Source organism: Mytilus edulis, chromosome 3, assembly GCF_963676685.1.
Source record: "Mytilus edulis chromosome 3, xbMytEdul2.2, whole genome shotgun sequence".
NCBI lineage: Eukaryota > Metazoa > Mollusca > Bivalvia > Mytilida > Mytilidae > Mytilus > Mytilus edulis.
The window spans coordinates 31,899,912-31,919,834 of NC_092346.1; the positions used below are offsets into that span (position 1 = coordinate 31,899,912).

At 31.3% G+C, this 19,923-nt stretch overlaps 1 protein-coding gene across 1 annotated transcript; it reads left to right on the plus strand.

The window, feature by feature from the left end:
- Nucleotides 1-1,472: 1,472 nt before the first annotated feature.
- Nucleotides 1,473-4,099, plus strand: LOC139516252 (uncharacterized). Its single transcript, XM_071306248.1, has 2 exons — nt 1,473-1,605; nt 2,082-4,099. Exons 1-2 carry the CDS (start codon nt 1,563-1,565, stop codon nt 2,420-2,422), a joined length of 384 nt encoding a protein of 127 aa, XP_071162349.1. The 5' UTR covers nt 1,473-1,562; the 3' UTR covers nt 2,423-4,099.
- The last annotated feature ends 15,824 nt before the right edge of the window (nt 4,100-19,923 follow it).

The window sequence follows — 19,923 nt, forward strand, 5'->3', positions numbered from 1 at the left end:
AATATACAAAATTCAGACATTGTTGTATGATTAAAGTAAGGTGTGGGTTATTACTTGATATAAATAAGAATATATGGTATGAGTGCCAATGAGAGAAATCTCCATCCAAGTGAAAATGTATGAAAAATTAACAATTATAAGTCTTCAACACAGTGCATTGGTTCACACTGAACAGCAAGCCCCAAAATGACTAGTGTACAACAATTCAAACAGGAAATTTTAGGCTGATTTGTTATCAAAAATGACCAATAGGGCTGTGCTGATCTGAAACTTAAATAATGTGTGAAGACAAGGTATATTTTTAAAAAAATAAACACAAAAATTATGATTTCCTTTTCTTAATTAAAATCTAATGTATATTGTTTAGTAGGTATAAAAATGATGGAAATGAAATGAAGACATTTGTCATTATAACCACATTACCATTGGTTTTTCTCTATAAAATTCATGACACGGTCATTTTGGCATGTTGCAAATGAAACAATAAACCATTGTAGTCTTACATAATATTAAACCCATAAACCCATCAACTGTCAAAAATATGCAAATAAGAGAAAAGTATTAACTAAATTTACTTCCTTCTGCATGTTCCAGTTATATATATTTAAAAACCTTAAAGATTTTATACATAATTCATAAAGCATTTAGTGCCTTCTAGTATAGTGCAAGTTGATGCCTTTTATTGAGGAACGAACTTTTTTATGTCGTAATAAAAATATTAATTTTTGTCGTCTTTGTTTCTGGTCTTTGTTTCTGCGGAACTTCAACAGTAGTTTGCATAATAATTAGTACTTAAGTGCTTTATAAATATATGCAAACTTGCTTTTTATTTTCTTTTCTATCAATTTCTCACTTGTGCGCTGATATTTTTTATCTACAAGGATATTTTCGCCCTCGGTATCCTGATATTTTAAAAAGCTATTTAACACAAAATTGGCATATATCATCAGCAATTTAGTTTTCATCTGTGGGTTGTTGTTAATTAGCTCTCTGTAAGCAGTCTAAAGGTAAAACTCTGAGATGAAACTTTTATCTTTGGTGGCATGGCTCTTATGCAAATTGCATTTCTTTTAAGCTTGTTATTCTTGACAGAATCTCACATCTCCTGAGGAGCGAAAATCTTTCCAATTGAAATTCCTCTTCCCTCATAACGAGGGTCTGTAAGTGGGTACTAAATGGTTTAAATGTGATCTAGATGTACCTCTAAGTGTTCCCTATCTGTTTTCAGTTTATACAAGGCCGTTCTTTGTTTCACATGCTGTTAGGAGTAAGATATTCTCTCAAAAAAACTATGTATATAAGCACTATTGTTCGGCAATAAAAGTGTTTTTTTGTTAATAGCACTTTAGGTTCAAAACAGTAATATTAATTTTGTCGAAATTTCAAATGTCGAAAGTATTAATACAATCGGTGAAGTTTCTAACCACAAATATTTGATCTGAATACAAAATAATTATACTGCATGTAAAAACAGATGTTTCATAAAGATAAATACTAAGACAAACATAATCATTGTCTTAATCTTTTCAGCACCAGGAGGTCATGGATATAGTCCAGAGAGTATGGGTTGGGATAGCCAGGCCATGGCACATATGAGTCCTCACAGTAAGTAGTTTAAACACCCCTGTACATATTTTGTGTTCTGATAAATTGAAAGATCAGATTAAGATGAATCTGTTAATCTCAGATTAGGCTTAATAGTTCATCAAAGGTTGAGTAAATTTGTTCACAGTTTAAGTGTAATTTGTTCACAATTTAAAAGTTAATGTGAAGCTTAATTGGTTCAAAGGATAAGCTCATAGAAAACAAACAATGTACAAATTGTTAAAGCACATGAAATCTTTCTGAATTAATATTGAGATTGAATGTGAAGGAGATATTGGGTATATACAAATGAGACAGCTACCTAATAACATGTAGAAGAAAAAATAAGACATTTTTTGAAGTTCTGTGTCATATTGGGCTTAAATAAGCAAAGCAAAAGTATATAGCAATGCATACTTATAAAGTGACAATTTAAGTTTTGAAAGAATTAATTACATGATAAAAAATTTAATATTATTATTTTTTTTTAATTCCAGTGTTCCAAGGAAGACATGGTAGTGAAATGTATGATCAAATGAAGGGATATTCTCATATGGAAGGACAAAGATACGATATGCTTGGAGTTCAGGGTATGCATAGTAGTGACATGTTCGGAAGTACTGCTGTCACTGGCAGTAGTTCATACTCTCAGATGTCACAGTTACGACCACCAGTTCATTCGCAAGCAATGCTAATACCAGGGCATCCGCATCATATGATGATGGGACACGGAGCCCACGGCATGAGTCCCATGTCAATGGGATCTGCTCAAAGTCCTCCATTACATGGCAGCTTGGACAGTATGGGTGCACACATTCAGGATATTCATGCTGGATAAAAATCAGGAGTAAAACATTGTGCTTTAAAAAGAACAAGGACATTTGGCTTGGCCTGCGAACATAATTAAGCCAAGGAATAAAGCGTGACTTACAAGTATTTGTGGGTACGGTAGTTTAAAACTACGGCCTATTTTATTACAATCACGGTGATCTCTCAATCATTTAGCAGTCACTCATTGTGTGGAATCTAATTCCTAACGGTTGCAGGCTAGCCAAGGGAAGTAACTGGTGTGCTAGTCAATCTAACAGAGTAAGGGAGTCGACAACTGACTGCAGTTTTAAAACTAGTCTTCACAACTTGTTATAATGGGATATGGGGAAAACTACGCAAAAGTATTATTAAAAAAAAAACGCAGTTCATGTTGACAATGAGTTGCCAAGTATTATATATGTATTTTGTTGTCTCTGGACAAGAAACACGTCTTGGTCACATATGTGCCGCATACCTCATGATGATCAAAATAAATGTACATTTGAATGGCCATGACTTTGTAAAGCATTCCACGTCAAAGTATGTTCTGTCAAACATCAACTCTTCAGTTGAAGGAATATGTTTTTGTGCCATGGAATATTTGAATTTTTTGTCACATGACATTGTTAAACCAATCAGAAGAGTTGCCCTGTAGTGGGGTGACCAATTAAATTAAAGCTTTAAGATTTACCTCATTATTATTCCTTTGTAATTATAGCCAGTTCCATTGTGTTGGAAGTGGACATTTTATTTAATGGTGCATGTTAAAAAAAGTATTTGGTGCAAATTATTTGTATAGTAAAGATGTTTGTTGAATGTATGTTTATATATGTTATTGTGTATGAAAGTGAAAAATCATTATTTGGAGAGTTTTTTCTTTGTGTGACATTTTTATACTTTCTGGCCAGGCTGTTTAGATCTACTTGCAGTTTAATTTGTAAATGTTTTGTTGTTTTTGTTGAAGTTTGTTTGAATATTTTTTTTAGATTGAACAAATTTTAAGCTTGATATTTATTCGATCTGCCAGATTTTATTTTTTTGATAATTAACCAATTTGTTTTTGGTTTGTGATTTGTTACAGAATGATTTTTTTTTTGTTTTTTTCTTTTATCTAAAAACAAGTACTAAGTTATTTCTAAGTGCTGACCATTTATTTATGATGTTTTAAAAAAATGTTAAAGTGCAGATTTTAAACTGGCATGTAATTACTACATGTGTATTTAATTGTAAAGTAATATTAATGTCAGAGACTGCTGAAATCTTTCCTTTATCTTTTTGTACTGATTTTAACTAGAGAAAGACATATTTATATGTATATCTGTAGCAATTATTTTAGATTGTTTCAAGATGTCCGATATTACATTTCTTAACTATACTTCTTTTATGATTCCCCAATAAATATATATTTACATTTTTTATCATTTCAATGCCAGAATGAACAAAAAATAACTGAAAAAGATGTATCAAATTTTCAGAAAATCTTAGACAATCATGCACGAGGTTTACCAAAAATACACTGAAATTGATTATTGTCTGAATGTGTCTGACTATGAGGAAATGAAAGATTGCAATGATGTGTGTGGTGAAGTGTGGAGCTGAGCTTGATGCTTAGGGACTTGTGAAAAATTTTAGGGAATTTTAATACGAGATTGTCAAATATTTTGAGCAAAATTCCAGAGAAATAAAAATTGTTGTAATAAACTAATTGCTTGTGTTTTATTATATTTGTTTGTCCAATATGTACCTGTTATTAAATGAGGTGGACGATATCAAAGGGCCATCCATTCAAAACTTGTAAGTCAAAGGAAGGATTTGTATCTTACTATCAATCCTTGGTAGAAGAAAAGCTGACAACACCATGGCTAAAAAAAAATACAACAAGAAACAACTAGCTTAAATACAAACATGTCAATAAAAAACTGGACAGAAAAATTCATTGGCCTTTGGTATCAAAATCATACTTGGTCAAAATACAAAAATGTCAACAACAAAAAATCATAGAAATATACATGGGCCTTTAGTATCAAAATCATATGTTTGTTAAAATACAAAAATGTCAACAAAAAACTTCATAGAAATATACATTGGCCTTTAGTATCAAAATCATACTTGATTGAAATACAAAAGTGTCAACAAAAAACTTAATAGAAAAATTCATTAGACTGTAGAACCAAAATCATACTTGGTTAAAATACAAAAATGTCAACAAAAAACTTCATAAAAAAATACATTGGCCTTTAGTATCAAAATCATACTTGGTTAAAATACAAAAATGTCAACAAAAAACTTAATTGAAAAATATATCTTTAGTATCAAAATCATACTGTACAAAATGTATTAAAATACAAAAATGACAACAAAAAACTTCATAGAAAAATACATTGCCCTTTAGTATCAAAATCATACTTGGTTAAAATACAAAAATGTCAACAAAAAACTTAATTGAAAAATATATCTTTAGTATCAAAATCATACTGTACAAAATGTATTAAAATACAAAAATGACAACAAAAAACTTCATAGAAAAATAAATTGCCCTTAAGTATCAAAAACACTTGGTTGAAATGAAAAGGAAAAAGAATTCATATCTCAAATTTTCATTCAAAGATAAAATTTTAAATCATAAAAAAAAGAAGATTTGCACTTGTTGAAACTGAAGATTGAAGATTTAAAAGATGATAAAAATGATCAGTCAAATATTTGATTTTTCCATGATTCATATGGTACCAAAACTAGTTCAGATAAAACCTTCTGATTAGATATGAAAAGATGTGTTATGAGACAAGTCTCCATCCAGGTCAAGGTCTTCAACAAGGAGCCCTGGCTCACACCAAACAGCAAGCTATAAAGAGCCCCCAAAATAAAAAGTTCCATTTGTATGACCCACCTAAGATAGTAGAGGGGCATCATGTTTTTGGTCTGTGTGTCTGCCCACCTACAATAGTAGAGGGGCATTATGTTCTGGTCTGTGTGTCTGTTCATCTGTCCGTTTGTCTGTCCTGCTTCAGGTTAAAGTTTTTGGTCAAGGTAGTTTTGGATTAAGTTGAAGTCCAATCAACTTGAAACTTTGTATAGCCTATGATACGATCTTTCTAATTTTAATGCCAAATTTGATTTTTTGACCCAAATTGCACTGTCCATTGAACATAGAAAGGATAGTGCAAGTTTCAGGTTAAAGTTTTTGGTCTAAGTAGTTTTTGATTGAGTTGAGGTCCAATCAACTTGAAACTTAGTACACATGTTTCCTATGACTTGATCTTTCTAATTTTAATGCCAGATTAGATTTTCCACCCAAATTTCACAGTCCACTAAACATTGAAAATGATAATGCAAGTGGGGCATCCGTGTACTATGGACACATTCTTGTTCTTCATGTCTTTTATCATATAGATATATAAAGCAGAAAATATGAAATAAAGTGTCCAAAATTTTTCTCCTACTGATTTTCATAGTCCATTTTCAGAAATCTTTTGCCTGAAATGCATGACAAATTTATTAAGATCTATTTCTTTAACAGTCATTCATAAATAAAGTATGTAAATTTATATATTCAAATTTTTTAGAATATGTTGACATGAATTCACCTTCATTTTCATTTCAACTAAGTTAGGTTTGATTTTTTTATAATGAACAATTATACGTTGAGAAATTAAGATAGAAAAAGTACTGTGAAAGTTTTCTTATTTGTTTAGTATCAGTTTTTGTTGATTTAATTTTCCCTTCTATTAACGAAAATGAAATACATATTTTTATTGAGTCAAAAAGCGTTCATATTACATCTACAAATTTAAAACTTCACAAACCAACATTGATTACACATACCAAAAAATGTTATCAAAGAAGAAACGCCTCTACCTAGAAAGCTCCCAACAACAATTTTAAATAGAAGAATATCTGAAATGCAACAAAATGAAGGAAAAAATAATATATAAATAGAAAAATAACAAAAAATCTTGATTGACCATTATGAACCAGCCACTTACTATCTAAGGAGGAATAATCAAGAACAAGATTGCAAATATCAAATATGAATAGAAGATCAAAAGAGCATTTCCCAAAAACCAACTGACATCAAATGTAAAACTATTAAATAGGTAGTAACCTAGTGTTATCAGGCTGTCAGTATTAACTATAGTGTTGTCAGTATCCACGATATTAATATCAGAGTTGTCAGTATCCACTGTAATGTTATCAGAGTTGTCATTATCCACTGTAATGATATCAGAGTTGTCAGTTTCCACTGTAATGTTATCAGAGTTGTCAGTTTCCACTGTAATGTTATCAGAGTTGTCAGTATCCACTCTAATGTTATCAGAGTTGTCAGTATCCACTCTAATGTTATCAGAGTTGTCAGTATCCACTGTAATGTTATCAGAGTTGTCAGTATACACTGTAATGTATCAGAGTTGTCAATATCCATGGTAGTGGTCTCAGAGTTTTGAGTATCTACTTTTGTGTTATCATGGTTGTCAGTATCCACTATAGAGTTATCAGATTTGTCGGTATCAACTATAGTGTTATCAGAAATGTAAGTATCAACTTTCGTGTAATCAAAGTTGTCAGTATCCAGTAATATGTTATCAAAGTTGTCAGAATCCACTGTAGTGTTATCAAAGTTGTCAGAATCCACTCTAGTGTTATCAAAGTGGTCAGAATCCACTGTAGTGTTATCAAAGTTGTCAGAAATCCACTAGTGTTATCATAGTTGTCAGCATCCACTGTTGTGTTATAAGAGGTATCAGTATCTACTGCAGTATTAACAGAGTTGTCAATATCCACGGTAATGTTATCAAAGATGTTCGTATCTACTGTAGTGCTATCAGAGTTGTCAGTATCTAACGTCAGTTATCAAAGTTGTCCGTATCTACTGTAGTGTTATCAGAGTCGTTAGTATCTAACGTCATGATATCAAAGCTGTCCGTATTTACGGTACACAAAGTGTTATCAGAGTTGTTTGTATCTACTGTAGTGTTATCAGAGTCGTCAGTATCTATTGTAGTGTTATCAGAGTTGTTAGTATCTAACGTCATGATATCAAAGTTGTCCGTATCTACTGTAGTGTTATCAGAGTTGTTAGTATCTAACGTCATGATATCAAAGTTGTCCGTATCTACTGTAGTGTTATCAGAGTCGTTAGTATCCAACGTGATGATATCAAAGTTGTCCGTATCTACTGTACACAAAGCGTTATCAGAGTTGTTAGTATCTACTGTAGTGTTATCAAAGTCGTCAGTATCTACTGTAGTGTTATCATAGTTGTTAGTATCTAACGTCATGATATCAAAGTTATCCGTATCTACTGTAGTGTTATCAGAGCCGTTAGTATCTAACGTCATGATATCAAAGTTGTCCGTATCTACTGTAGTGTTATCAGAGTCGTTAGTATCTAACGTGATGATATCAAAGTTGTCCGTATCTACTGTACACAAAGCGTTATCAGAGTTGTTAGTATCTACTGTAGTGTTATCAAAGTCGTCAGTATCTACTGTAGTGTTATCATAGTTGTTAGTATCTAACGTCATGATATCAAAGTTATCCGTATCTACTGTAGTGTTATCAGAGTTGTTAGTATCTAACGTCATGATATCAAAGTTGTCCGTATCTACTGTAGTGTTATCAGAGTCGTTAGTATCTAACGTGATGATATCAAAGTTGTCCGTATCTACTGTACACAAATCGTTATCAGAGTTGTTAGTATCTACTGTAGTGTAATCAAAGTCGTCAGTATCTACTGTAGTGTTATCATAGTTGTTAGTATCTAACGTCATGATATCAAAGTTATCCGTATCTACTGTAGTGTTATCAGAGTTGTTAGTATCTAACGTCATGATATCAAAGTTATCCGTATCTACTGTAGTGTTATCATAGTTGTTAGTATCTAACGTCATGATATCAAAGTTATCCGTATCTACTGTAGTGTTATCAGAGCCGTTAGTATCTAACGTCATGATACCAAAGTTGTCCGTATCTACTGAACACAAAGTGTTATCAGAGTTGTAAGTATCTACTGTAGTGTTATCAGAGTCGTTAGTATCTAATGTCATGCCAAGAGAGTTGTCAGTATCTACAGTATTCACTGTATTGTAATAAGAGTTGTCAGTACCCACTGTAGTGTTACAAGAGTTGTCAGTATCCACTGTAGCATTATCTTAGTTATCACTATATATTGTAGTGTTTTCAAGGTTGTCAGTATCTATTGAAGTGTTAACATAGTTGTCAGTATCCACTGTAGTGTTATCAGAGTTGTCAGTATCCACTGTAATGTTATCAGAGTTGTAAGTTTCCAATCTAATGTTATCAGAGTTGTCAGTATCCACTGTAATGTTATCAGAGTTGTCAGTTTCCACTCTAATGTTATCAGAGTTGTCAGTATACACTATAATGTATCAGAGTTGTCAGTATCCATGGTAGTGGTCTTAGAGTTTTGAGGATCTTCTGTAGTGTTATCATGGTTGTCAGTATCAACTACAGTGTTATCAGAAATGTAAGTATCAACTGTCGTATAATCAAAGTTGTCAGTATCCAGTAATATGTTATCAAAGTTATCAGAATCCACTGTGGTGTTATCAGAGTTGTCAGAATCCACTGTAGTGTTATCAAAGTTATCAGTGTCCACTGACTGTCGTATTATCAGAGTTGTCAGTTGTCTCTTAATTGATATCAGAGTTGTGTCCAGTCATATTATCAGATTTGTCACACGTTTAACCAACTTTTAAGTCTGAACGACTTTCTAATATGTATATATTTATATATCAAATATGAATAGCTACAAATAAACTCAAAGTGATAACCATAGAAAATAATAAATGTATCCACAGATAATATTCGTAGATAATAGTGTTCTTTTCTTTTATATTCAGCATTGTTTATTTTGTTATCACAATGAAATAAATCTTATATCTTTAATTATTGTATTGCTGCAATATTACATATTTGTAGGTATTAATTTTTGTCATACTAGTATCTTTATTTCGTCTTTTGTGTTATTTTCAGAAATAAAGTCGGTTGTATTTACTTTGTTAGCCAGATCTGTAATGAGTCAACCAGTTTTTGGTCAGATGTTTTGTTATCGTGTTATTGGGTTATTGTTATTACCTTGATATTTTGTTGAGTAAATGTTAAATCTTCCAAATCAGTGTTATTGGCATATTTATCGCTTTTCATCATGATTCGTCACAGTGCTATTATCAGATATCTCGTTCGTCAAAACGTTATTGTTAAAATTATGATTAGTCGGTTTATAATTGTTAGAATCAATGTGTTACTGACAAAAGTATGTTTGATTTTAAGTCATTGTTATAATCTTAATAACAATAATTTTAATAACAATAATGTGTTAAATATTAGTCAATGTGTTATTGTTAGAATCATGATATTAGTCAATGTGTTATTGTTAGAATCATGATATTAGTCAATGTGTTATTGTTAGAATCATAATATTAGTCAATGTGTTATTGTTAGAATCATAATATTAGTCAATGTGTTATTGTTAGAATCATAATATTAGTCAATGTATTATTGTTTGAATCATGATATTAGTCAATGTATTATTGTTACAATCATAATATTAGTCAATGTGTTATTGTTAGAATCATGATATTAGTCAATGTGTTATTGTTAGAATCATGATATTAGTCAATGTGTTATTGTTAGAATCATAATATTAGTCAATGTGTTATTGTTAGAATCATGATATTAGTCAATGTGTTATTGTTACAATCATGATATTAGTCAATGTGTTATTGTTACAATCATGATATTAGTCAATGTGTTATTGTTACAATCATCATATTACTCAATGTGTTATTGTTACAATCATGATATTAGTCAATGTGTTATTGTTAGAATCATAATATTAGTCAATGTGTTATTGTTAGAATCATGATATTAGTCAATGTGTTATTGTTAGAATCATGATATTAGTCAATGTGTTATTGTTAGAATCATGATATTAGTCAATGTGTTATTGTTAGAATCATAATATTAGTCAATGTGTTATTGTTAGAATCATGATATTAGTCAATGTGTTATTGTTAGAATCATGATATTAGTCAATGTGTTATTGTTACAATCATGATATAAGTCAATGTGTTATTGTTAGAATCATGATATTAGTCAATGTGTTATTGTTAGAATCATGATATTAGTCAATGTGTTATTGTAAGAATCATGATATTAGTCAATGTGTTATTGTTACAATCATGATATTAGTCAATGTGTTATTGTTACAATCATAATATTACTCAATGTGTTATTGTTACAATCATGATATTAGTCAATGTGTTATTGTTACAACCATGATATTAGTTTTTATCATATATTTAGTAGTAAATACAGTAGTTTTGAATATATGATAAATAGCCTGCTATTTAATCCATATCGCGCAACATTAATACGCACCCTTTATCGCATGGCTATCCTTTATCGCACCCCTACTCGGATTTACAATAAGTCAATGTGTTATTGTTAAATCATGATATTATTAGTCAATATGTTATTGTTAGAACCATGATATTAGTCAATGTGTTATTGTTTTAATCATGATATTAGTCAAATGTTATTGAAAGATATGTTGTTCGCCATGATATTATTGTTAGACTCATTATTAGTTCATGTGTAATCGTTAAAAATCATTATTAGTAAATGTTTCATCGTTTTATTGTTAGATTTGTTGTTAAGTAATATATTATTTGTTATAACCATGATTCTAGTCAATGTGTTATTGTTAGAATCATAATATTAGTCAATGTGTTGTTGTTAGAATCATAATATTAGTCAATGTGTTATTGTTAGAATCATAATATTAGTCAATGTATTATTGTTAGAATCATAATATTAGTCAATGTGTTGTTGTTAGATTCATAATATTAGTCAATGTGTTATTGTTAGAATCATGATATTAGTCAATGTATTATTGTTACAATCATAATATTAGTCAATGTGTTATTGTTAGAATCATAATATTAGTCAATGTGTTATTGTTTTAATCATGATATCATTGACAGATATATTGTTCGACATCATATTATTGTTATACTCGTTATTGATCCACGTGTTATTAGTTACAGCGGATTCCATTGAGTGTGTAGCGAAAGGTAATATCTTTGGTTAGCTTGCTTGTTAGCTGAACTGTGAAGTCATTATTAGGTCAGGTATACTACCCTCCTTTCGAAGTAGCATAGTCCAACAGACAGATCGATTGGTTTTCTGTCAGACTAGTCTATTCTTCAAGTATGGTAGTTTACCTAACCTATCAATGAATTCACGGTTCAGCTAACAAGCAAGCTAACCAAAGATATTATCTTTGGCTACACACTCAATGGAATCCGCAGTAGTGTGTTATGGTTGAAATCATGATTAGTAATAGTTGTATCGTGTTATTGTCATATGTGTCATTAGTCATTATGTTATTGTTAAAATCGTGATATTAGTCGATGTGTTATTGATAGAATGATGATGTTCTTCATAACGTTTTTGTTAAAATCATGATAAGTCATTATGTTAGTATTTGAATCAAGATAAGGTTGTCATTTTGTCCCTGTCATAGTTATTGCTTCTCGATGTGCTTTCGTTAAAGTATTTGTTGTGTTACTTTATATATTATGAATTCGTATTCCATGTATCATTTGTCATTTTTTGTTGTTGCTCATAGTATTTCATTTCATAACATTATGTACTATGAATTAATATGATTATCAAATTTCAATTATTGGTAAACATTTTGTTCAAGTTAGTATCAGTGGTTATCGGATTTATCATTAGTCATTGGGTAACTGGAAGACAAAAAGATAGTTGTCGCGTTTTTGTGACTATTCTGTTGTTGTTAGTACATCGATTGTCATTACACTTTGTTGTTCGTACAAACATTGTCATTACATGTTGTTGTTAAATTGGTCATTTTGTTATTGTCAAATTAGTCGTTTTGTTATTGTCAAATTCGTCGTTTTGTTATTGTCGGATTTGTATCGCGCGGCAAAATGCAAGATGGCTCGTTATTCATGTTCTTATTAACAAATGTATATTGGTATAACCATATCGTCGACCATTAAGTTGTTGTTAGATTATCGCCAGCCATTTTATATATCTATCAATTATTACACATTCAACACACTGGTCATAGCGTTATTTTAAAGTTATTAAAAAATTAGTTGACCGTTATAGATGAGGAAAGATTCATCGGTCATTGTCAGACTTGCTATTGATACTTATATATCAGATTTAGAATTAACGATGTGTGAACTACGGTAAATACAATGGTATTTTCATATTTTCGAATTTGTTATTATTGTGTTTTGTAACGTTATAATCATTATCGGCTAGGTTAAGATGTTACTGTTAGATCTACCGTTGGCCATTCTGTTATTGTCATATTTATAACTGATTATAGCCCAAATGTCAGATTTGTAACTGATTATCGGCCCTTTTGTCAGATTAATAACTGATTATCGCCATGTTGTCAGATTTGTAACTGATTATCGTCCCTTTTGTCAGATTTGTAACTGGTTATCATCTTATTGTCAGATTTATAACTTATCGTTGGTTAGTGTTATACTGTCAGGTATGTCGTTCGTCAATATACTAGTAAAATTGTCAGAATAATAACTGCTCATTGTGCGTTTGTCCAATTTATAGTCCCTCACTTTGTAAAGTTTACTCCGGTATGTCATTTCTTTTTGGTCATTGTGTTGTTGTCAGATATATCGCTGGCAAATATGTGCTATTGCCACCTTGGTAGCAGGTTATTGTACTTTTATAAGAATTATATCCACTGTTTATGCTAATTGATTACTAGTATATATTCCTTTGTATTTTGATACGTCCTTTGTCAGTCGTGGGTTCGTACTTTTATTAAATATATCGATCATTGGCTATTTTAAAGTAGATCTAATATCAGTCATTATCGCATTGACATATTTAAGTTAGTCATTGTGTTAATGTCAGCTTTACGTTAGTCATTGTGTGAATTCTCTAGGTTTGTCATTGTGTTAATGTCAGAATTAAGTTGGTCATTGTGTTAATGTCAGATTTGAAATGATAATTGTATTAATGTTTTGAGGTGATCATGGCGGTATGGCAGCTTCAAGTTGTTCATTGTGTTAATGTTTTAAGTTTGTCATTGTGTTAATGATAAACTTTGCTGATTGACATATAGTTGCATTTTGTTTTTGGGTGCTTCCATTTACAACTGCACCATTGTGCTGTTTGCAACTGTTCAATTGCCCGTTGTTTAATAGCAGCTTTAATGTTGCTCATTGTGTTGTTTGCAGCTGTGTCAGTGCCCATTTTCTGTTGGCTGCATTATCATTGATCATTGTATTGTCTGCTGCTTACTATTGCCAGTTGTGTAATGGCATCAATTGCATTCCTCGTTGTGTTGTTTGAAGCTGTGTCAATTGTTCATTTTATGTTTGCCGCATTGTCATTGCTTATTGTGTTGTTTGCAGCTGTACCATTGCTCACTGTGTGTCGGCAGATTGAACATTGCTCATGTTTTGTTTGTAGCTGTTCCATTGTTCATTATAAACATGAAGTTTTATCGTTCCTCATTGTGTTATGGACAGATCTACAATTGCTCATTATGTGTCGGCAGATTGATCATTGCTGAATATGTTGTTTGCAGCAGTTCCATTTCTCATTTTGTGTAGGCAACATTTTTGTTGTTCATTGTGTTGTTTGCAGCTGTACTATCGACTGTTGTTTAATGGCAGCTTTTACATTGCTCATTGTTTTTTTGTAGCTGTACCATTGTTCATGTTACGTTGACAGAATTATCATTGCTTTTTTGTGTTTTGCAGCTGTACCATTGCTCTTTATATGTTGGCAGATTTATTATTGCTAAAAATGCAGGTTTGCCGTTGTTAATTTTGTGTTCACAGGTTCATCATTATTCTTTGTTTTGTGTGGAGCAGTGTCATTGCTCGTTTTGTATAGGCCGTTGTTACATTGTTCGTTTCGTGTTCGCAGATGTATCGTTGCTCTTTATGTAATTGCATCTTTATCATTGCTCATTTTATTGGTTGTTGCTATACCATTTTCTTCTTTGCTGGTGGTCTATATTATTGGTGATCGTACATTGTGTTGTTTGCAGCTGTATCATTGCTCATTTTGAATTGGTAGTTTTGTCATAGCTGATTGTGTTTTTGCGGCTTTACCATTGCTCATGGTGTTTGTACTTTTTTTTTATTGTTTGTTGTGTTGTATGCAGTTGTACAATTGCTCTTTAAGTAATGGCAGATTAATCATTGCTCGTTGTATTGTGCCTAATCTTCCATCGGTCATTTTATGTTGGCAGTCTTATTATTGTGCAATGTGTTGTATGCAGCTGTGTCAATACTGTTTATGTAATGGCAGCTTTATGATTACTCAATGTGTTGTTTGCAGTTGTCAGCTGTTTCAAATCTCATCTTGTTGAGACATCAATATAATTGTGTTGTTGGTAACTACAACAATGTTAATTGCTTTATAGCTGATTATTGGTTCGTTTATCTGCTATAATATTGTTCGTTGTGCTTTTTTGCAATTTTTCATTGCAAATGATAAATAAAGGCAACAGTAGTATAACGCTGTTAAATAGTCATAAATCGATTGAGAGAAAACAAATCCGGGTTACAAACTAAACCAGAGGGAAACACATCAACTAAAAGAGGAAAACAACGAAACAACAGAAACATTGAAATGCAACAACAAACAATCGACAATGCAAAACACACAGAAACGAACTATAAGATAACAAATGTCATTTTCCTGACTTGGTACAGGACATTTTTATAACAAAATGGTGAGTTTAAACCTCGTTTTGTTGCTAGCCCAACCTGGCGCTTTTATGGCAATGTTAAATACACCACTAAAATGAAAGCAATACATGACAGGATTACAGTACAAATAAATGCAAAAACAATCAGGACAGAATAATACAAAAATAAACAATATAATTGAACATTTCGACATGGTCCACAGAATAATAACGAATACGTAAAACAACCTAGGACAGCACACAAAAAACGGAACCATGAACTGTCCGTCACACATCTGTATCAACACCACAAAAGTGACGTTATGCGATATTTAAAAAAAGGATATAAATCAAGATTAGGTTTGTAATTATGTTATTTGATGTATTTTATACCAAAAATTGCAATGTACAAGAATATTTAATATAGAATTGTATTAGTAATAAGTTAATTAACTGTATTAAATAGCTATGTTGGTGTTTCTTCTAAATCAAACTGTAAAACAAATAACACCTTTATTATATATACAAGGCTCGTTGTTTTACTTTTGTTAGTAGTTCTACGATTGGTCGTTAGGTTGAGTTTGCTGCATCATTGAAGTGTTATTACTGCTTACAATTTCTTTTGCGTGTTGTTCTATCCTTCTAGGTCGTTGAGTGTTGTAGGTGCAACATTTCGTAATAAAGTGTTGTCAGTTTTGTATTCACTGAAATCCTGCATTGTATATTCGGTTTTTATGGTACGGTGCATCTTTGGACGTTACTCGTCTGATATACAGATCTACTCCTTCTGTTTAAGAAGGTTAGTTATCATTCATCTTTTATTTTTCGACGTATCTTTGCTTATTGTATTGTTAGCAAATTTGTCTTTGTTCGTTTGATATTTTGGCAGATTCTGGTTTGTTCGCTGAGTAATTAGCAGATTTATCTTTCTTCAGTAAGTTGTTAGCAGATTAATTGCTGCTTAAATGATATTGGCAGAACTATGTGAGTTCATTGTTCATTGTGTTGCTTGTATGTTCACACATTAACCGTTGTTTTAAGGAGTTATCTATATAAAGATAGGAAGATGTTGTATGATAGTCCATATGACAACTATCCATTTGGACCATACAGTCGCTCTGAAAGAGAACAACACCACGCACTAACAGCCATTTTGACACAACTATCCACCATTTTGTTCCTTTCTTGCCGATTATTTTTTTTACGAAATAATGAAATGAATAAAAGGAAAATGTGTTTGTTAAAGGGCCAGTTGAAGGCGCGGCATTTTCTCATTAGTGTCCTTCTGTCCTTGTGTTCTGTTCTTTGGTCGGGTTGTTGTCTCTTTTATACATTCCCTGTTTCCGTCCTCGTTTTTATTGGACTGCAAATAGAATCGTACATTATATTAGAAGATTCGATAACTGTTTTGTTTTTGTTTTTGTAGAACCATTGTTTTCACGTTGCCATAATCTAAGCTTACGGATCCCGAGCAAATTTGCCATTTCTTGTGTTGCTATGCATATAGATCCGTGTTCTTTACATTTTTCCTCTTGTCATAAGCGGAGTGTATTTCATTGCTTTCAAATAGTTGAAATGATTTTAGTTTGATTAAGTTATTTATACAATCATAAAAATTACTTTTATTTGAGGGATGGACGTAACTTAAAGCAAAACCTCTGTTATCCAGGGTTTTTGACAGCGTGCTGATCGTCATTGAATATTTTTGTAGACTTCAATGATTCATATATTTATCAACCAAAGTATACGGCATTGGAATACTAGAATTCCTCAAACTAAATCAACAAATAAGACAAGAAATGCAAAAGTAAAATAATAAATAATGAACAGAAAGATTTCGAAATAAAAACCTCAGGCTCTTGTGAGACAGATTTCGCTTACTGAGACCAATGCGTCCACTTTATTAAAACTTCCCTATCAAACTAAGAACTTTGTCATGGCAATTAATTGGAATTTATTATTGGTTATTTTGATTTATCTATATTATTTAAGCGGATTTGACTTGTTCTTTCGCATTTGCTGTTGTCCGCAGCTTTTCTGTAGCACTATATGTTGCTAGGTAGAGCTAATATGTATACTCAAAGTTTGTTTTTAACGGGCCAATTGTCCAACTGGGAGCTCTATATCTTGCTATCGGATTAAATCTTTAGATACGCGCTTCCTTGTTCGTCTTTACCTAAGCTTTGGTTGATATGAGGTCAGACTTGTGCCTCGGTCTAAAATGAGGTCGTCTACTAGAATTGGTTTAGTTTTTTATGGACCAACGTTTTCAGCTATAGTCAGTGATGCCAGTGATGTTGCTTCGCATCACACACAAGTCAGCTCCTTCTGTTCTGAAATTCAAGTTTTTAGCATAAGAAATAGATACATTTTGTGACCTGTTTTATTTATCTATTTAAGAAAATATTTATCTAATAAATTATTTATTTATTTATTGTCTTTTTTCCATTCTTTTTTTTCTTCTACTTTTTTCAATTTTCTTGCTTTTTAACTAATTGTTTATATAATTATTCATTCAGTTATTTTTATTCATTTATTTCACTTTCTTTAACTAATTCTTTATATATCTATTTAGAAATTTATATATTTATTTATTTATTTTCATTTTGATGTTCAGTGGTTTGGTCCTAGACATTCTTGTATCATAAATTTTTGGACGTTAGCGTTAAACAATAAATTATCTTTGTTCAATATGTTGTAACCTCCGTTTAATTTAGACATCAAAGTGTCGTCTGTTCAATGGTGTTCAATTCTTAAACGTCAACAAATTTTTTTTTTCAAATCTAAACCTTTTTTAATTTGATGACGTGTATCATAAGTATTTAATTTAATCAGATAACTTGGAGTGATAAAAGAAACAAGAAAAGGACCGATTCAAATCGGAAGTTTATAAATACTACTTTGAATTTTGATATTTGGTCGGTTATAGTGTACAGTGGGTGCAGACGGGCTATAAAAATACCTAGGCGTTTATAATTAGTTATGCTGCATGGCGATGACTGAATGTGCTTAGCACCATTTTTAATTTTCAATGCAAATGACCACTTTCATAAAGAGATGTTTATCATATAACGATATGCGATAAGGTGTATCATTTTCAAAGCTTCGATTTAAAAACGTTATTAACGAAAGGTTTTAATTTTCACTGCTTCGGGTCCTTTTTTTTAATTATTTGATCAAATCTATAATGAGTTTTTGGGAAATAAAGTTTGTATATGATTTTGATAAGGGAGATCAATCATCGACGCTTGTTTTGGTTCTTTGAGATGGGTACCGAAAGTAAAGTAAATAAACATTCGGGACTGATCTACTCAGTAATCTAAGGCCAAACGTGTGGTTTTCTTTGTTTTGATCTACTCAGCAATCTAAGGCCAAACGTGTGGTTTTCTTTGTTTTGATCTACTTAGTAATCTAAGGCCAAACGTGTGGTTTTCTTGGTTTTGCATCAGGTTTTTAATGATCTCCAAAAAGGAAAAAAAGGAAATTGAGTAAAAGTAAAATGCAGGGTTTTTTAAGAACATATTTGAAATTTAGTGATATGTTTATGTCCTGGACTGATTTTAAAGTGCACGAAAAAGGAAAAATAACAAAAATACTGAACCTCAAGGAAATCCAAATCTGAAAGTCCCTTATCAAATGGTAAAATCCATAGCTCAAACAGTCAAACGAAATATGGAAAAAACCTCATATTCCTGACTTAATATGTAGAAACTTTTAGAATTAAAACTGGTTTTATAGCTAGCTAAACCTCTCACTTCTATGACATTCGCTTAAGGTAGATCATAAGTATATACTTTTGGAGACCGATTTTTCTTATAATTATCAAAAATGAAGATTTTAATCAAGGCTTTTTTTTCTCAAAAATATGATAAAAAAGAATGAGTCGCCGCGCTATTTTGCAAGCTTATGAGTCGTTGAAAATTGCCTAAATTTGGTTAGATTGTTCATGTAAAAACCCATTTATGTGCATAAAAAATTGAATGATGTCGTCAGAACTGTTCGCTATTGACGACAAAATATTACGGAATCGTCTGCAAAGTCCAGCAATGTCGGACATATATAAATAAGTTCTGTAAAACCCGTTTCTCGATCACGTCCAATTTTATTCAAATTGATTTAACATAACTCGTAAACAAAACTAAACAAAAAACTGAAGTATTTCATATAGGTAAACACGTAGACCTGGTGTCTATATCACTTTCATCCGTTTTAGTAAAGTTACTTACTAAAGAGTATATAATTTACTTATGTTAATACTCGCTGATCATTTATAAGGCTGGAAATGTACTATTAATAAAAGCAACAGTAGTATAGCGCGGTTCGAAAGTCATAAATCGATTGAAAGAAAAAACAAATCCGGGTTACAAACGGCTTAAACCGAGAGAAACACATCAAATATAAGATGAAAATAACGAAACAACAGAAACACTGAAGTGTACAAAAAACAAACGACAATGCAACATACACAGAAACGAACTATAAGATAAAAACTGCTCTTTTCCTTGATATAGGACATTTTAAGAAAAAAATGTTGGGTTGAACCTAGTTTTGTGGCTAGCTCGAACTTTTATGAAAACTGGTCAATTTATTTAATGTTATTGATAGACATCATCAGTATAGGTCCATAGAAACAGAACAATATAGAAACAATTTCCAGTTTAACACAGATAGTTCACTGATAGAGCTGCGATGAGGTGGAAGATATACATCATGTTTTTCTTCATTGTCATTTCAATGAACAATCAACAGAACGAAAAGATATTTTTAGAGAACTTATAAATAGAATGATAATAATA

Bases quoted from the DNA above. Each gene is read 5' to 3' on its own strand.
- LOC139516252 (XM_071306248.1), top strand. From the start codon at position 1,563: ATGGGTTGGGATAGCCAGGCCATGGCACATATGAGTCCTCACA. The intron at 1,606-2,081 runs GTAAGTAGTTTA...TTTTAATTCCAG, and splicing joins GGCACATATGAGTCCTCACA to TGTTCCAAGGAAGACATGGT.